This window comes from Nicotiana attenuata, unplaced genomic scaffold (assembly GCF_001879085.1).
Source record: "Nicotiana attenuata strain UT unplaced genomic scaffold, NIATTr2, whole genome shotgun sequence".
Lineage (NCBI taxonomy): Eukaryota > Viridiplantae > Streptophyta > Magnoliopsida > Solanales > Solanaceae > Nicotiana > Nicotiana attenuata.
Genome location: NW_017670426.1, coordinates 64,308 through 79,559, shown reverse-complemented (window position 1 = coordinate 79,559; position 15,252 = coordinate 64,308). Strand labels below are relative to the sequence as shown.

Below are 15,252 nucleotides of genomic sequence, written 5' to 3'. Positions count from 1 at the left end.
TATTTTAAAGTAATAATTATAAAGTTAATGGAAAACAAACACATCATACTACTTCGGGGCAGCAAAGTTGGTTGAGTAGACCCTTCTGGACTTTTCAAATAGGAGGTCAAGGGTTCGAAACGTACTTGCATACTTCTCCTATCGAGCTTGCCTAGTGTGGTTTACTTTTCCTTGTGATTTGGAAACTGTTTATAATTCATAATGTAGAAAACTTTAACAAGTTGGTACCAAATATGGATAAAATAGAACAAGTGGGGTATTAAATAGAAATGTTGTATAATAATGGGGGTTAAAAGACAACAATAATTGAAGATTCTGGTCTCTCCATGATCTCTTCAAACAAAGAGAAAAGCGAGGGAGACAACTGCGAAGCACCATATTGGAGGACCGCTGAGCTGATTATTCCTATATATTTTAGGTAAATTTTGACCTATAACTCCTTTTTTTTTAAAAATTTTCTTTGAAGAAATAGGTTTCTGTGTTTTTTTCCTCTGCGTAGTTAACATGATTTTGGTTCAATTATATTGATTTAGTTAATTTTCAGCTGCTTGAAATTGTTTGTGTTGTAAATCTTCTGGAACAATCTTTGTGCTTTTTTAGTGAAATTATTTTTGAATTATCTTAATGAAACAAATAAATATTCCAAAAATCATAAAATAGTTATAGTGGAAAAGGCTTGTAAGTTTCTTCTTGACTCTTTTAAAAGCTTTATTCTGTAGTTAGGAAAGCTGTTTTTTTTTTTTAGAAATGGTTATTTGGTAATTTTGAGTATTTAATACTCCACTTAGTTTACTTTATGTTATCAGATGATATCAATTATTTTGTATAGTTGATAGCAAGAGGTGGATCAGAGCTTTTCAGTATTGGAAGATTGAAAATGTCTGAGGGGGAGGTTAAAAAAGTCTCACGTCAAGATATACAACTGGTAAGCATTGAGCTTAAATCATTGGTTTTATGTATTGGTTGTATAAATCATTTAAATGGAGAAACATGGTCAGTGAGGACTAATAGTTGTTCCGATTTAAGACGAAGTAGTGTAGAACGCAATGGAAGAAGATAGAGCATGCATTTGTATCTTTGAACTTATATATATTAGGTATTTGATTGCACTTTACTCCTTAGATAGAAACGCCCTTTGTAGTTGCAACTCTTTCAGTTAATTCGGATTAAGGCACTTCAATTCCTCGAGAAGATTTTCCTAACTGTGCATTTCCATAAACTTGCATCTTTTTAATTGAAGAGACTGCCAGAATATGTAAGCAAGGCTATTATTTGGAACTTTCTTATTAGTTTAATGTGGATGCCTGGGCAGGGGCGGAGCTACAATATCAGGTACGGGTCCCAGTAGCTTTTGCTGAGATCCTGTATTAGTATTAGAAAATTCATTAAATATGTGCAAATATACCCAGTAACTAAAACGAGTTATGGGTTCGGTGGAAAGTTCAGAACTCATAAATTTCAATTCCTAGCTTTGCCTCTGTGCTAGGTTGTGCTTGTGATTATTGTCTAAAAGCCACACACCATCTCCCTTTCAGTCAGTTGTGATAAACCTACAATTAGATCAGTTAATGATAACCTGAATCATCTGCTTGAAAGGAAGCATTTGATGACCCATTTTTTTGTTGTTGATAAGCACTGTGGTTAATGATGTAAGCAGCAAGAGGGACTCGATGTTGTATGGAGTCCTGACAATCCCGTAGAAACATATAATGTTCTGTCAGCTTCAGATTCCTATTATGAAGTTTGTGATCATGTAAATTCATGAGTCTTTGATGAATGATTCCGGATAGTTGTTTGGATAGAGGAGATGCCGCTCCTTTTCTTTTTCTCCCTTAGAACATATAGACTTCAGATTCAGAATACGCAGAAGTCACAGCGCACAAGTTGTTACCTGCCAATTGTTATAATAAGGAAGATGTTCGTGTAACTTATCCAAATAAAAGGAAAGATTTAAGTAATTTCTCATACAAGTCAACAATCAGAAGACATGATTCCAGTTAAAAGGGTAGAAAATAAATGTGGACTTTTGCTTCCCTTTTGAAGATGTAGCTAAATTATGATAGAGAACAGTAATCTCCTTATGGACCCACCAAGTGCTAATTAACGTTTTTTTGAATTTCCAGAGGAAATTTATCAAACAGAACAGTACTGCAGTGTTCTCATGGACCTAGACAATTGCTTGTAACTTTTTGCGTAATTTTTCTCAGAGATGGGATTCTGAGGCCTAGCTTAGATGTTCTATGTTAGGGGCTTAGGGCTGATGCAGTTAATGCTTTCAAATCTGTTATAGGTTTCTAATTCTGTGTATGCAGCGTCACCGTTCATGACTTGCAATTATGTTTGCTTGTTAGCTAATCTTCTGCTATTGGGTTTGTGTTGTTATAATTAGAAATTTGGAACTCTAATTGTTGTTAGTGTGGCATAACTTTTGCATCCTTAAGTTCATTTTTACAGGTTAAGAACTTGTACAATTGTGAAGTTCTTCCTTGTTGTATAATTGCTGCAATTCCGCATGCATTAGTCTCTTCTGACACTGAGCTTCTTTGATTTCAGGTGCAAAATCTGATAGAAAGATGCCTACAGCTTTATATGAACCAGGAGGAAGTTGTCAAAACCCTCTTACATCAAGCAAAGATTGAGCCTGGTTTCACCGAGCTTGGTTCGTCCTTTCTCATCCCAACGTCTGGTTCCTACTTATTGCCTATATGAAGCTAGCACAGTACCATATCTATACAGAGATAATTTTGGTATTCAGTGGCATGCAGATTGACCTGCTATATACTTATACTAGTATTCAATGACCACGGAAAAAAAAACTACAAAAGTCATCCTGTTAACAGAATTGATCCAATGAACAGGACAGAATTGTTAGAACTTATCATTTTTATCTTTCACTGAGAAGCACTCGTTCACCTACTTCTATTTCAAAGAAAGAACAAGTAACTAGAGGAACTAATTTTCAAGCTTAAGTGTGATAGAAATGAGATATCTAAAATTTTTTTTGTTTGATTCACTTGGTCAATCTTTAATTTCTCAAGATCTGTAAGCAACGTGTGTTATCTATATTCTCCATGTGTATCTCGCGGAAGAGATGAATCTGATATCTGGATGTTTTTCCAGTGTGGCAGAAGCTTGAAGAAGAAAACCCGGAATTTTTCCGGGCATATCATTTAAGGTTGATGTTGAAGGATCAAATAGAGAGATTCAATGTTTTGCTTGAGAGACAGGTTGATGCAATGCAGATGTATCCAACTGGATCAATTCCCATGTCTAATGGATCTCAGATTCGACAAAGTACGGCATAATATCTTAGATTGCCATGTTGATCTTCCTAGAGATCATTATTCTGCTGCCTTTTTTCTTTTCAATCGCATGGTAATATTCATGATGGATTCCCACCAAGCCCAACAAATTTCTTTTTGATTTTGAATTTACGTTTACACGCTTTCTATTAGATTTCTGTCTTTAAATTTTTAGAAAAATAATTGGCTCATTAAGTTTTAGAATGAATGGCTATGGGAAAGGTTTAAGCCATGAAAGTGGCTGAGAAAAATGTGAATTTTGCAAACAGTTGTGGACGGTGTATATTACAAATGGAAAAAGGAAGTTCCTAAGAGGGTGTCTTCTTGTTCTGAGATTGAGTACTCGTTGAATATGGAAATGTGATGGAGTTGATTGCCAGATTTTGATGCGTAAAATGGCATAGAAATCTGATAGAGATAGTGGAAGCAAGAGATGAAAAGCAGGCTTCTCCTCACCATAGCATAAGTTTTCATTTGATGCCTTAGGATTTATTTGCAATGTCATAAACCTCTGCATATACTTCTTTCTCCATTTAATAAAACCTACACAAACAAGAATTAGGCTATTTAATTCAAATTTGCCTTGATTAGGGTCAGTTGATATATATTTAAGCTAAATCTAGTTTTTATTTTGAACTATGGACCTTAGCATGTGCTTTACTTCTTGCTTAAAGCCCAGGAGCATTGTTGCTTATTTTTTCCCCCTTTTTAATTCAAAAAATACTGCATCTTTAGGTGGCTTTAATCCCTCACTTCACACACGGCAAAGATATGAGTAGCTTGTCAGCAAGCTTCAATCCTTAATTATGGATTACAAAGAAACCTAACCAACAGATCACAAAGTTTATAAAGCGGAAACCTGCGGTTCATCTTATTCTTTTCGAAAAATGGTCAACAGCAGCATTATTTATCTCCTATGAAGTTCAAAGCAGATGTTGTAAGCGATGGATGTGGTATTCCGTTCAAATTTGATGTGTACTCATGTTGACAGGACCAATTCCAATCTGATATTAACTGAACTAAGTGAAGTGTTCCTGTATCCTGTTCCTGCATTTTTCCTTGGCTGAAGAGGCAGATCCTAGTATGCACACATCATTATACCTCAACTTTATTTAGTAATTTCAGGTTCTTAGAATAGTTGAACTGTCATTCCCTATTTTCTTTGTTGATTGTTTGCTTATGTTTGCTTCCTTCTTTCCCGCTAGGTAGTTCATAAACTGTACTACATTAGCCTTTGCTACTTATGTTGTTTGGATTCAGCCAGAAGGAAGTGTAGACAAATTTGCATATTTATCAATATGCTATTCTCTGAACTGCGGTGCAACATTGAAATTTTAGAGAGTTTCATGCTTGATTATGCAACCGTTTCATTAGTGAATTATTGAATAAGGAAATGAAGGTTATCTGATGGCTATTACACATTGACAGTCCCACAGAACACAACATGTCAAACAACAGATCATGCTGGACCTAATGTGAAGCCTGAGAATGTGCACCAGACTGTTAATGCCAATTTATCTCATGTATATACCAACGGTGCGTCCTCGCTCCAACCATGTATGCAAACTGCTACTGATGTGTCTGCTCATGCAAGAAGAATTGATGCATCCTCAAACATGCTATTGGCTCAGAGCTCAAATTTGGGAATGCTGCAAGGGGTGAGAGGGGGAATGATCAAGTCAGAAGCTGGTTATTCAGGCACTTTACCCTTCCTGTATGGTACTGAGACAAATATCCTCGAAGCTCATCATGGAATTGCGGATCCATCTGTTTCATCTTTCAGCAGTGTAGAATCAAATTCACAACCAGTAAATGAGACTGTATTAGATGCTGATACATCTTCATTTGGTTTCTTGGGGCAGATTCCTCGAAACTTTAGTTTGTCGGACTTAACGGCTGACTTTTCTAACAGTTCTGGTTTGTGCCTGCCCTCTCTTTTGGGTTAATATTTGTCTCAAGTGCACATTCTAATGCTTTGAATTTCTGTTTATTTGTAGATATTTTGGAGAGCTATTCTGGATCAGCCTACCTGGCAACGGATGTTAACAATTTCCTGGATCCACAAGGTCGGAGAGAATATCATGGTTAGTTGTGTAGCATCTGTTGGTTCCGTTAACCTGGTAAACAAGTGGTTAAATCAATGCCTCATATTTTAGCAGACATTAAAAGGTTGGATGCTATATCTGAAGGCTTGAGCTTCGAAGATTTTGCCAGTGATTGAATGAACATTAAGATGGTACTACTTTGTCTTGAATTTAAACTTATCCATTTCGGGAGTATAGTTTACAGGAGTACACCAGCTTAGTGTTACTAGCTGAGAAATTTGTGATTTGTACTGTATTTGTTGTTAAAACTTACAGTTTCCAATTCCAACACGCGCTCTTTGTTGACATTTTTTCTCTTTGTATGGTTGTAATTGTTGCAGGTACAATTGCTCCTGGAGTAAAATGGTTTTGTAAATAGGGTTGCGAAAGAGAGAATGATTTGAGCCCTTCTGAATGTATTAGTTGGTTACTTTCAAGATAATTATTTAATCATTATGGTTGACTTGCCTGTTGTTCTGGGATAAGCAGGAAATAATTTAAGCAAAAGCCTCTTGGAAGTTGGTTCTCCTGCTTAATCCTAGAAATAAAGCTTTGTTGCTAGTTTTGTTAATATGGTCGTGATTAATAAGATCTGATGTTTGTATTTAGTTTCTCTTGTTTTTTCAAAAGAAAGTCTGATGTAATATCTTCTCTAAGGATGAAATTATGTTTCTCTTTCTACATCTGAGAAGAAATCTTTTATGTCCGTATTATCCATCTCAAATTAAAGAATCTATTTCGGACTTAAAAGACGGTATGCTTCAACACTTGCATCAATTGTTAAACATGTATAGATTATTTTGCCAGTCTCAAAATTACAAACCAAAGGTGTAGAAACAACAAACTGGATTAGCAACATGCCATTAATTCATCACCTTTATCTGTCAACTCTTAATGTTTAACAAAAAATCAAACTTGAAAAATCCAAAGAGAACAAAATTGATTACACGAGTAGTAGGATTGCTCGATATCAATGACATTTTGACTAACCTGCAATATGCAATTCATCCATGAGAAGAATTGATGCTACAGGCACTACAATTGAAAGTACAATTTAAGGTTGGGTTGATTCCACAAGCTTAAATTAATCTTTTATGCTGGCCCAGTCCTGAGAGCATAGTCTAAATCATCTATCAAATCATTGACATCTTCAATCCCAACAGAAATTCGAACTAGATCCTCAGTAAGACCTCTAGCCTCTCGTACTTCAACAGGTATGCTCGCATGGGACATGAAGCAAGGCAAGCTTATGAGTGACTTGACACTTCCTGCAAATTTGAGGACAATACAACAATGTTTGAGGCAGACGCAAGAACAGGAATATAATAAATGGCATCAACATAGGCATAGTTTTGAATTAAATATGAAGCTAACGATCTTGTCTAGCATAAACACAAGAGGTCATTTGATGAATCATTTGCGTCACTCTGTACCATTTTCTCATTAACTGCAAGTTCTAGTGGGTTAAATGTACAAAAAGCAAATTGTTTTTCCGGAATTATGACAATATGAATAAAAGTAGGATGGAATTATATGACGCAAAAAAATCTTTTCTAGCAAGAACGCAACGTCAATTTGATGAATCATTGGCGTCACTCTGCACCATTATCCTGTGGACTGCAGGTTCAAGTGTGAAGCGCACACAATCATTTTTGCTTTCCATGCGGATGTTCGCATGCATGAGTTATTTACAATTATGACTATACAGATTAAAGCTGGAATTTTGATTCCTAGCTAATTTTCCTAAAGACAAACCAAAAGACCTAATTGGTTGTCATACATTTTCTCTCTTGCCATTGGAAGTGTTCCACGGATAGCAAATAAATGCTTGAGTCAAGTTGGATATCAAGCAGTCCAATGTACCCATGGTTCCCTATGCTTCTTATTGGTAATTATGTCTCCTTTATTGCTGTTGCACTAAGGCAAATTACCCATGGTTCCATCTTTCTGCCTAGCCCACTCTTTCTTCTTCTTTTTTTATGAAGAAAATAATTGATAACAAGTAATTGGGGGCGTTCCGAGAAACAAACCCGGGAATATTGTTTGGTCCTTCTTTCTGCCTAACCCATTCTTAGAGTGTATTATTTCACGTGGTATTCAAAAGGCAACGTTGCTTTGGTACTTCTCACTAATCCATCTATTCTACACAGGAGCAGACACAACTGAGAATACCCAATTTCTGGGATGAGGTTTTCAGCCTCTAATGGAACATGGTTTCTGTTTTACCAACGCAATTTGCATGTATACTTTTATCAAAAGGGAAAAGAGTCGTAAAGCTGACGTCTTAAGAAAGTGTATGTTTTGATAGGAAAAAAGTGATAGTATTATTGGAAGAAGTAATTGAGTATAAGATGAAACTAACCGAAACTGACAGTAATGCTGAAGTATTTGGTAGCTTCAGCCACATGCTTAGAGAGCGCCAAAGAACCTGTCAGAAAACTTAACACCGATCCTGCACCCCTGGCCTGTAAATAGATCAACATTTCAGACATATATTTTTTCAAGGAAAGCTTTCAGGTCAGGACGCCTGACAACCATAGTGCTTCAGTTCAAAATTCCCCAAATATTCACATGTTTAAATACCTGAGAAAAGTGCAAAGATCTCCCCGGATGATCTGGAAGACCTGCATAGTTGACCTTCTTCACCCGTGGATGGGAAGATAAAAATTCAGCAATTTTCTGTGCATTTTCCTGCCGGATATTAAAATTAATTTATTAGAACTCAAACCACCAAACTGAGGAAATAATGATCATGTTTTCAAACATGCACCTCCAAGTATACATATGTAACATCAATAGAATCTTTTACAAACTGAGCATATTTTGCTTTTAATAGCAAGTGGTTGCTTTTGGGGATCCATGCGAACTTAGCAAAAGATAGGGCGCAATAGAAGAAAAAGATCTACATATACAATGCATATTAGAATAATATGTTTTAGACGTCAGCACATTTACTGTAGGTCTTATGCTTTCAGCTTTCTAGGAGTGGTTTAGCCTTTATGAGATTTATACATATAGAAAAAGGTACAGTACTTCAAATACTTTTCATTTATATTGGCATGAGATGATTTAAATGGAGAACGTGATAAATGAGGATTCATACAGCCGACCCAACTTGTTTGAGACTGAGATGTAGTCAATATCGTTAAAGCAAGTATATAAACCACCTCGTCTAAAAGCTTAGCGATGAGAAATAGCACTTCTATTTATACAAGTATATTTCATAACATGCCCCTCATCGTGGGTCAAATTTTTTTCCATTGACCAAGTACATAAAAATCTTGTTATGATAGGTGCGGATGAGACTCTACGTGCTCCAATACCATGATGAATGTGAATCACCTCATTTAATAGTTTAAGCTATTAGAGGTAACATTTTTCTTTGTTTAGTTGCATCATAGCACGCCACCTCACGTCTAGGCCAAAATCTTTTGGTAGGCCAGGCCCATGAAAAAAATTCTTTGATGGGTGACAAGACTCGAACTCAGAACCTTTATCTACTTTGATACCATTTTTAATTTTGTAAAGCACCACATTTAAAAGCTTAATCTATCATAGATGAGATACTCTTGTTCATTTGATTATGTCGTAACAAGTAAATTACAGGTACCAACTAAGTTAGGTAAAGAGAGGGACAGAAGGGGAAAAGTAATTAATTCTCATACTACTCGTATGTCTTCAATTAAACACAAAATAAAGCTAAATGGATAAATAAGATAGACTTGCCAGTTTCTCTAATTTCACAGTTTTCAAAAGTTCAGAAGTAACCCTTTTTGCAATCTCAGCACTTAGTTAAGATAAAGTACCGTTTGCATCACCTTATCATGGCTAAATTTAATAGAGAGAAGAACAGATTACAAACATGCATAACTTCTCTGAACCATATAAAGTTGAAGATGCAATAGCGTGCATGCCAATAGTAATAAGAAATTAAGAAAGCAAAGGAAGGCATAGATGTTTCTATAAAGAGTCGATTAGTTACACCACAGAAGAAAGAAAAACAAAATAAAATTATACCTGTTGTTTTTCAACGCGAAGAGCCATTGTTTTAATCCCTCTTAAACAAAGCCAACAATCAAATGGTGCTAACCCTGCACCTTCAGAATTTTGTAGGAAGTATATCTCCTTTGCCAAGCTGATTTTGTAGGAAAATTTATAAGCACATTACCAAATGGACACTTGAGATGTCTAAGAGAAACGAGCTATCAGACATCATTTACCTTCAATACTTTATACATATAACCTAAGATGCTCGGACTCGGGTGTGGGTATCCGATACGCGCATGGATCCGAGTGTCGGATTCGGCAAAATCTTAATTTTAAGATTCAAGGGTGTGGATCCAAGTATGGATACGGTGCAGGCTAAGTAAATTCAAAATTATAAAAAATAGAGTTATAAAGATATTATACATTTTGAGAGATATTTTATGAAAAACTTGCATGAATATTGTACAATTGAATTCTTGGTTTTTCTAAAACACGACGCAGCAAATATGAGACAAAAGTACTATAATATTGAAGGTATGCCATTTTCCATGTCTTAAATCCGTTTTAGTTTTAATTTTGACAAATCAAAATCTCCACCCCCCCACCCCCACCCCCCAAAAATAATTGTAGATGGACTGAGGTCAAAGTATCCGAAGTTAGTTGACCGAATCCGGGACGTATCCCGTACCCGCACCGTGTGGAGGCGGGTGCGGCACCAAAAACGAAGAGTCCGTGCAACTTAGCATATTAAATTTGCAGATATAGTTTTGTCAATGAACTAATCTCCTAAACTTCATGTTCAATTATAAGGACAGCATCAATTGCTACCTATAGTAATGTGAAGGCTCACGCACAGTGAAGGCCCTTAATCCAGTTCCAAAATATAGGATGAAAAGTTCCGAGATTCCATTTCAAAAAGGGAAAATATGCGAGATATTGTCCTTTACATCCTCTAAAGCAGTCCAAAGAGAATATAAATCTTATTTACATAAGGGGAAAGGAAAAGGAAGCATAATTTTATCAGCATTTGCTACCTTTTCTTGGACAATTCTAGAGTTTCAGTATGGGTAGCTTATTCATTACAAGATAAACCAATAATGTGATAGATACTTATGAACTGAGGTTCACTAGAGTCAAGCTCCTAATGTGATAATTGGTTTTGGCCCAGAGAAAACAAGTGAAGAAGAACACTGAGGATAACCAATCATAAGATAAGAATAAATGGGAATATGAAACATATATGAATAGAGTTTAAACCTTTCTCCTCTGACAGCAAGTACACCAGCCATGAGATCACTATGACCAGAAATGAACTTAGTAGCTGAATGCATCACAATATCTGCAAAAGCATGGACAAGTAAACCAGCATCACATGCATGTTGCTGGAGAATATTCCACTTAGCGGAAGAAGTATTTGAACATACCTGCTCCGAGCTCCAAAGGATGAGACAATACTGGGGACATAATGCTGTTATCTACCAGCACAAGAGCCCCATGAGCATGAGCTATCTTGGCTATTTTCTGGATAAAATCAGAAGAAAGGAAAGTATGAGACAAGTCATTATATCACTATCAATCGGCTATGATAAAAACAGAGAACTGTACATAATCTACATATGCCACTGCAAATTACCCACACGAATATCACAAATTTGTTGACGGGGATTGGTTGGACTCTCCAGCCAAACAAGCTTTGTCTGTGGATGAATTGCAGAGGCAACCTCATCTACATTAGTTGTATCCACTCGCCTGTACAATAAGGTGACAATCAAAATTATAACAACCTAATTGAAAACTAAGCTACCTCAAGAAAAGAGGTACCAACTTGACCAGAATCCCGGCTCTTGGAACTACTTGTGACAGCAGCCGGTCAGAACCACCATATATGTCATCCCCGGCAACAATCTCTTCACCTATAACACATCAAAAGATTTCAAGATATTCTTTTGTTAGCTATCATTAGCTAGCAGATATGTCAAGAAAGAAAATACAGCATGAATCAAATGAAGATACAATGTCTCAACCAACAAGAAAGTATAACCATATCCAATGAGTACAACAAACTAAGAAGAAGAAGTGCTAATGAAGTTTGTCGCATAATTTATCTGATATACACATGCTCGGTCATTTTTATGCAAATGCTTCACGTGTGTGATTTTTATATATACCAGTTTGAAGAAGACGAGTTACAGCTGCCAAGGCGGCCATTCCACTAGTAAAGCAAAATGCTCGATCTGCTTTCTCAAGCTCTGCAAGGAGCCTGAAAATTTTTAAAGGTGGTAATGGTAATGATAACAATAATGTTAACTTCCAATTAGTAGCAGTATGCACACAGTTTGACATACTTTTCCAATACATCCCTTGTTGGATTTCCACTCCGAGTATAATCATATGGACCATTTTCAGTTGCCGAAGGCTGCAGAAGGATGTAGAGACAATCAAGGTTAAGACAAGCTTTTTGTTACTTATGTCTATGAAGCAAAGAACTTTAACTTTTAGGCTGTTGATTATAGGCTGAAGGCTGAATCAGAAAACCAATGTGATGAGAGAGTTGAAGCAACACGAAGTTGCGACAGATATTCTACACAATTGAAGCAATGCAAAGCATGTAATACTAACTCTCCATTCCTATCCTTGTTTCATGTGATAATATTTGCAAATTGCTGCATATCTTGATCCAATATATCGGACAAAACCTCCAAATGTTGTGACGATAATTACATATCAACTAAAGATAGTAAAAACAAGTAACTAAGGAACATAGTTAGCAAGATTGCACCGTCAAAATTCTTCCGAAAGAAATTGCTGTACAAAAAAATGCAGTTTTGCAATGTAGTATGAAATTGCATTCCACTACCAAGGTATCTTCAAACTTACTTGCTTAAACGTAGACGTTTGATACAAGGGGGTACTTAAGGCACCGAAAGGATCAAACTCGTTACTGAAGTTCATCAACATTGTTGAAACACTTGGCTCCTTTGCTTCCCTAGCCTCCACTCGAGGAGGCAGTTCCACTACCCCGTTCTCTGCCATAAATCAATATGTACAACTTAGTTCTAAGATTAACCAAATAAACAGAACTCATTTATCCTCGTATACAAATTGATTTGTTACAAACCATCAAAGCATTCAGCAACACTATCGACCAAAGTTGATGCAGTGAGATCCATCTCTTTGTCGATCGAGCAATTCAATTCGAATTTCTTTTCCGTTAGAGTTCCCTTCACATTGAAGGTTGCTTTGCACCCAAATGCCACCTCAAAATTTACAGGTAATTTACCCTACACATTAGCACAACCTTCTATCAGGAGCAAAATTTTGCCATTTGTTTTGCTGCTCAACAAATATGAGTAAGAGCAATCTACTACTCCCTCCGTTCCAATTTATGTGAACCTGTTTGACTGGGCAAGGAGTTTAAGAAAAAAATGAAGACTTTTGGAATTTGTGGTTCTAAACAAGTCAAAAAGGGACCCAGAGTAGTTGTGTGGTTATAAAAGCTTCTTATTAAGGGGTGTAATTGTAATTTTAAGCTAAATTGTTTCCAAATTTAGAAAGGGTTCATTCTTTTTGGAACGGTCCAAATAGGAAATAGGTTCACATAAACTGGAACGGAGGGGAAAAAAAGGCCGGAAAACAACAAAAAAATGATGCCTTAGCTTAAACAAGTGTTTTACTTTGACCCAAAAATATCTCAGGAAAAAAGAGAACGAAAATATTTAAAATTGCTTTATATTACACATCCTTTATGTTTCCCAGAAGAAAAATTAGTAAGGCAAAACAGTATAGAAGTATAAAGATAATAACTTTTCAACTTCTCAGGCTAAAATGTCTCTACTTTATATATATTTTTATGTTTTTAGAGAGCCCCCTAAAACAAGAAACAAGTGAAGCTCATAGAAGCATAAAGATGTCAACTTTACAATTTCTCAGGCTTAATTTCTTTACTTTATACATTGTTTATGCTTCCCAGAGGAAAATTAGGGAGCCCCAAGAAGCAAAACAATTCTGGTGAAGCTCTTGAAGCATTAAAATATTACAAAAATCATAACTTTATTCAATTTCTGAGGCCTAAATTGAGTATAGATAACAACCCAGTTCAAGATTTGTCTAATTCTTCTTTCTGCCAATGATTTATCCACCAAAAAAAAAAAAAAAAATAAACCCACATGAACATATAAATCATACTATTGGGTAACAGGGGCAGGGGCAGTCACTTACATGGGTGTTTTGGTAGGTAGGCAGAACGCTGAAGGGCTGCTTGAGAGACACAGAATATGACATTTTCAAAAATTGTCTTCTTTCTCAATAAGGACTGAAATCATGTAAATTTGCTAATATATAAGCCAAAAATTTTGTTATCATTAATTCCAGGAGTTTTTTTTTCATGATATCTAATTAAGTAAAGAGGGATGCTATTTAATTTTGATTGTACCTAAATTATTAGCTTATTCACTTCTCGGTGTGTGATTATTTTTAGTTTTATGAAAGAAAATTTTATATTTAGTATTTACTTGAAAAGTACTATAAATCATAAACTTTTTGCATTTTAAAAATTTAAATAAATTTCTTTGTTTGACTCCATATTGATAAAAGTTGTGTCAAATGAGTTAGATAGAATAGTAAGTTATTCGTTTAATGTGGGTAATAACGAAGGGTACAATCACATTCGTGAAACTTTTTTTTTTTAATATTGAGATTTTTATTTTTTGATCTTACAATTTAAGTTTTAAATTATTGTAATTTATCATTAATGATCATGATCTTAAGTTATTTTCGTTCTATATTGAACATAAATGATGATATACTATGCCCTGATTTTGAAACAAGTTATATTTCTCTACTATTTTTTCCAATTTATACATGGAAAATAAATAATTTTCAATAATAATGATAAACAATTATATCATACTATACCATATTATTTGGCACAATAAATGATTTAACTAATGATCTTTTATTTGTTAACTATAATCCACTAGTAGGAATAATTTTTTATTATTATTTTCACACTGGATTATCTCTTCATCAAACACATGCTAATTTGAAGTTTTGAATTAGTTTCGTAATTTTTTCTGTAAGATAAAAATAAAAATAGTTTTTCGTGTTCAGCGAGTAAGCATTAACCTTTTGATGGTTTATTAGGAGTATCTGTAAAATTTCCATTTCAATAGATCTAACTTAAGCATGAATACACTACACGTCTTCCAAATGTCAATTAGGTATCCTTAAAATTTCCTTTCTCACTTTCTGATCATGTGGCGGTGCATATATGACGCCCTAACATTTCCTCGTACCTCATATACATACAATATACGCGTATATAACGTCATCTGGTCATGGGACAATGTACATGTATAAATGAATGCAAGGCATAAGGAAGTAAGTCAATAAGATTCCTTTCTCATTTTGTGCTATGGGAGTGGAGTATTAAATTGTATATGTTGAGCTCAATGTCTCGAGTTTTCTGGGTTTTAAATGAGAGCTCAAGTTCATAGCATGCACCTCATCTTTTTGACGAGAGAAAATATCTAAACATTTACACCAACCCAATTAATATACATTCTCACCTCACTTCTATCACTAGCCATAATAAAATTAATATCGTTTGATACAAACACCGCGTGTGAATAAGTTTTCCTGTCATAAGCCTTATAACAATTGTCAACCTAGTAATGAGCTTCCTTCGTAAAATGAGCTTAACTAGCTTCTGAACCTGGCATAAAGCACATACAACACTTGGTTAAGCACTTGAGCTCACTTCAACTCTCTACTCTGCCAAAAATGTATCCAACATTATGTGACCATTTTAGGATTGCAATGTCTTCTTAAGTGACCAGGACAGAAAACATATGTACACCTTTCCTATATTTCCTAAGTTA

The 15,252-nt window shown here is 35.3% G+C and overlaps 2 protein-coding genes across 6 annotated transcripts; one reads left to right on the top strand and one right to left on the bottom strand.

Moving 5' to 3' along the window:
* Positions 1-303: 303 nt before the first annotated feature.
* LOC109239252 lies at positions 304-6,096 on the top strand. Of its 5 annotated transcripts, none has more exons than XM_019405795.1 (8): positions 304-418; positions 830-925; positions 2,554-2,659; positions 3,121-3,294; positions 4,731-5,219; positions 5,300-5,386; positions 5,459-5,538; positions 5,728-6,096. In XM_019405795.1, the coding sequence occupies exons 2-7, from the start codon at positions 878-880 to the stop codon at positions 5,521-5,523; spliced, it is 969 nt and encodes a 322-aa protein (XP_019261340.1). In that variant the 5' UTR covers positions 304-418; positions 830-877; the 3' UTR covers positions 5,524-5,538; positions 5,728-6,096. The 5 variants fall into 5 exon arrangements, with proteins under 5 accessions (XP_019261340.1, XP_019261339.1, XP_019261341.1 ...); XM_019405794.1 differs by having other exon boundaries at positions 807-925; XM_019405796.1 differs by having other exon boundaries at positions 789-925.
* Positions 6,097-6,163: 67 nt separating this feature from the next.
* Positions 6,164-13,738, bottom strand: LOC109239251 (cystathionine beta-lyase, chloroplastic). Its single transcript, XM_019405793.1, has 13 exons — positions 13,592-13,738; positions 12,492-12,654; positions 12,251-12,399; positions 11,719-11,789; positions 11,542-11,633; positions 11,199-11,286; positions 11,011-11,122; positions 10,798-10,894; positions 10,631-10,712; positions 9,404-9,521; positions 7,970-8,077; positions 7,749-7,851; positions 6,164-6,654 (listed from the first exon to the last, which is right to left on the bottom strand). Exons 1-13 carry the CDS (start codon positions 13,652-13,654, stop codon positions 6,479-6,481), a joined length of 1,422 nt encoding a protein of 473 aa, XP_019261338.1. The 5' UTR covers positions 13,655-13,738; the 3' UTR covers positions 6,164-6,478.
* Between the last annotated feature and the right edge of the window lie 1,514 nt (positions 13,739-15,252).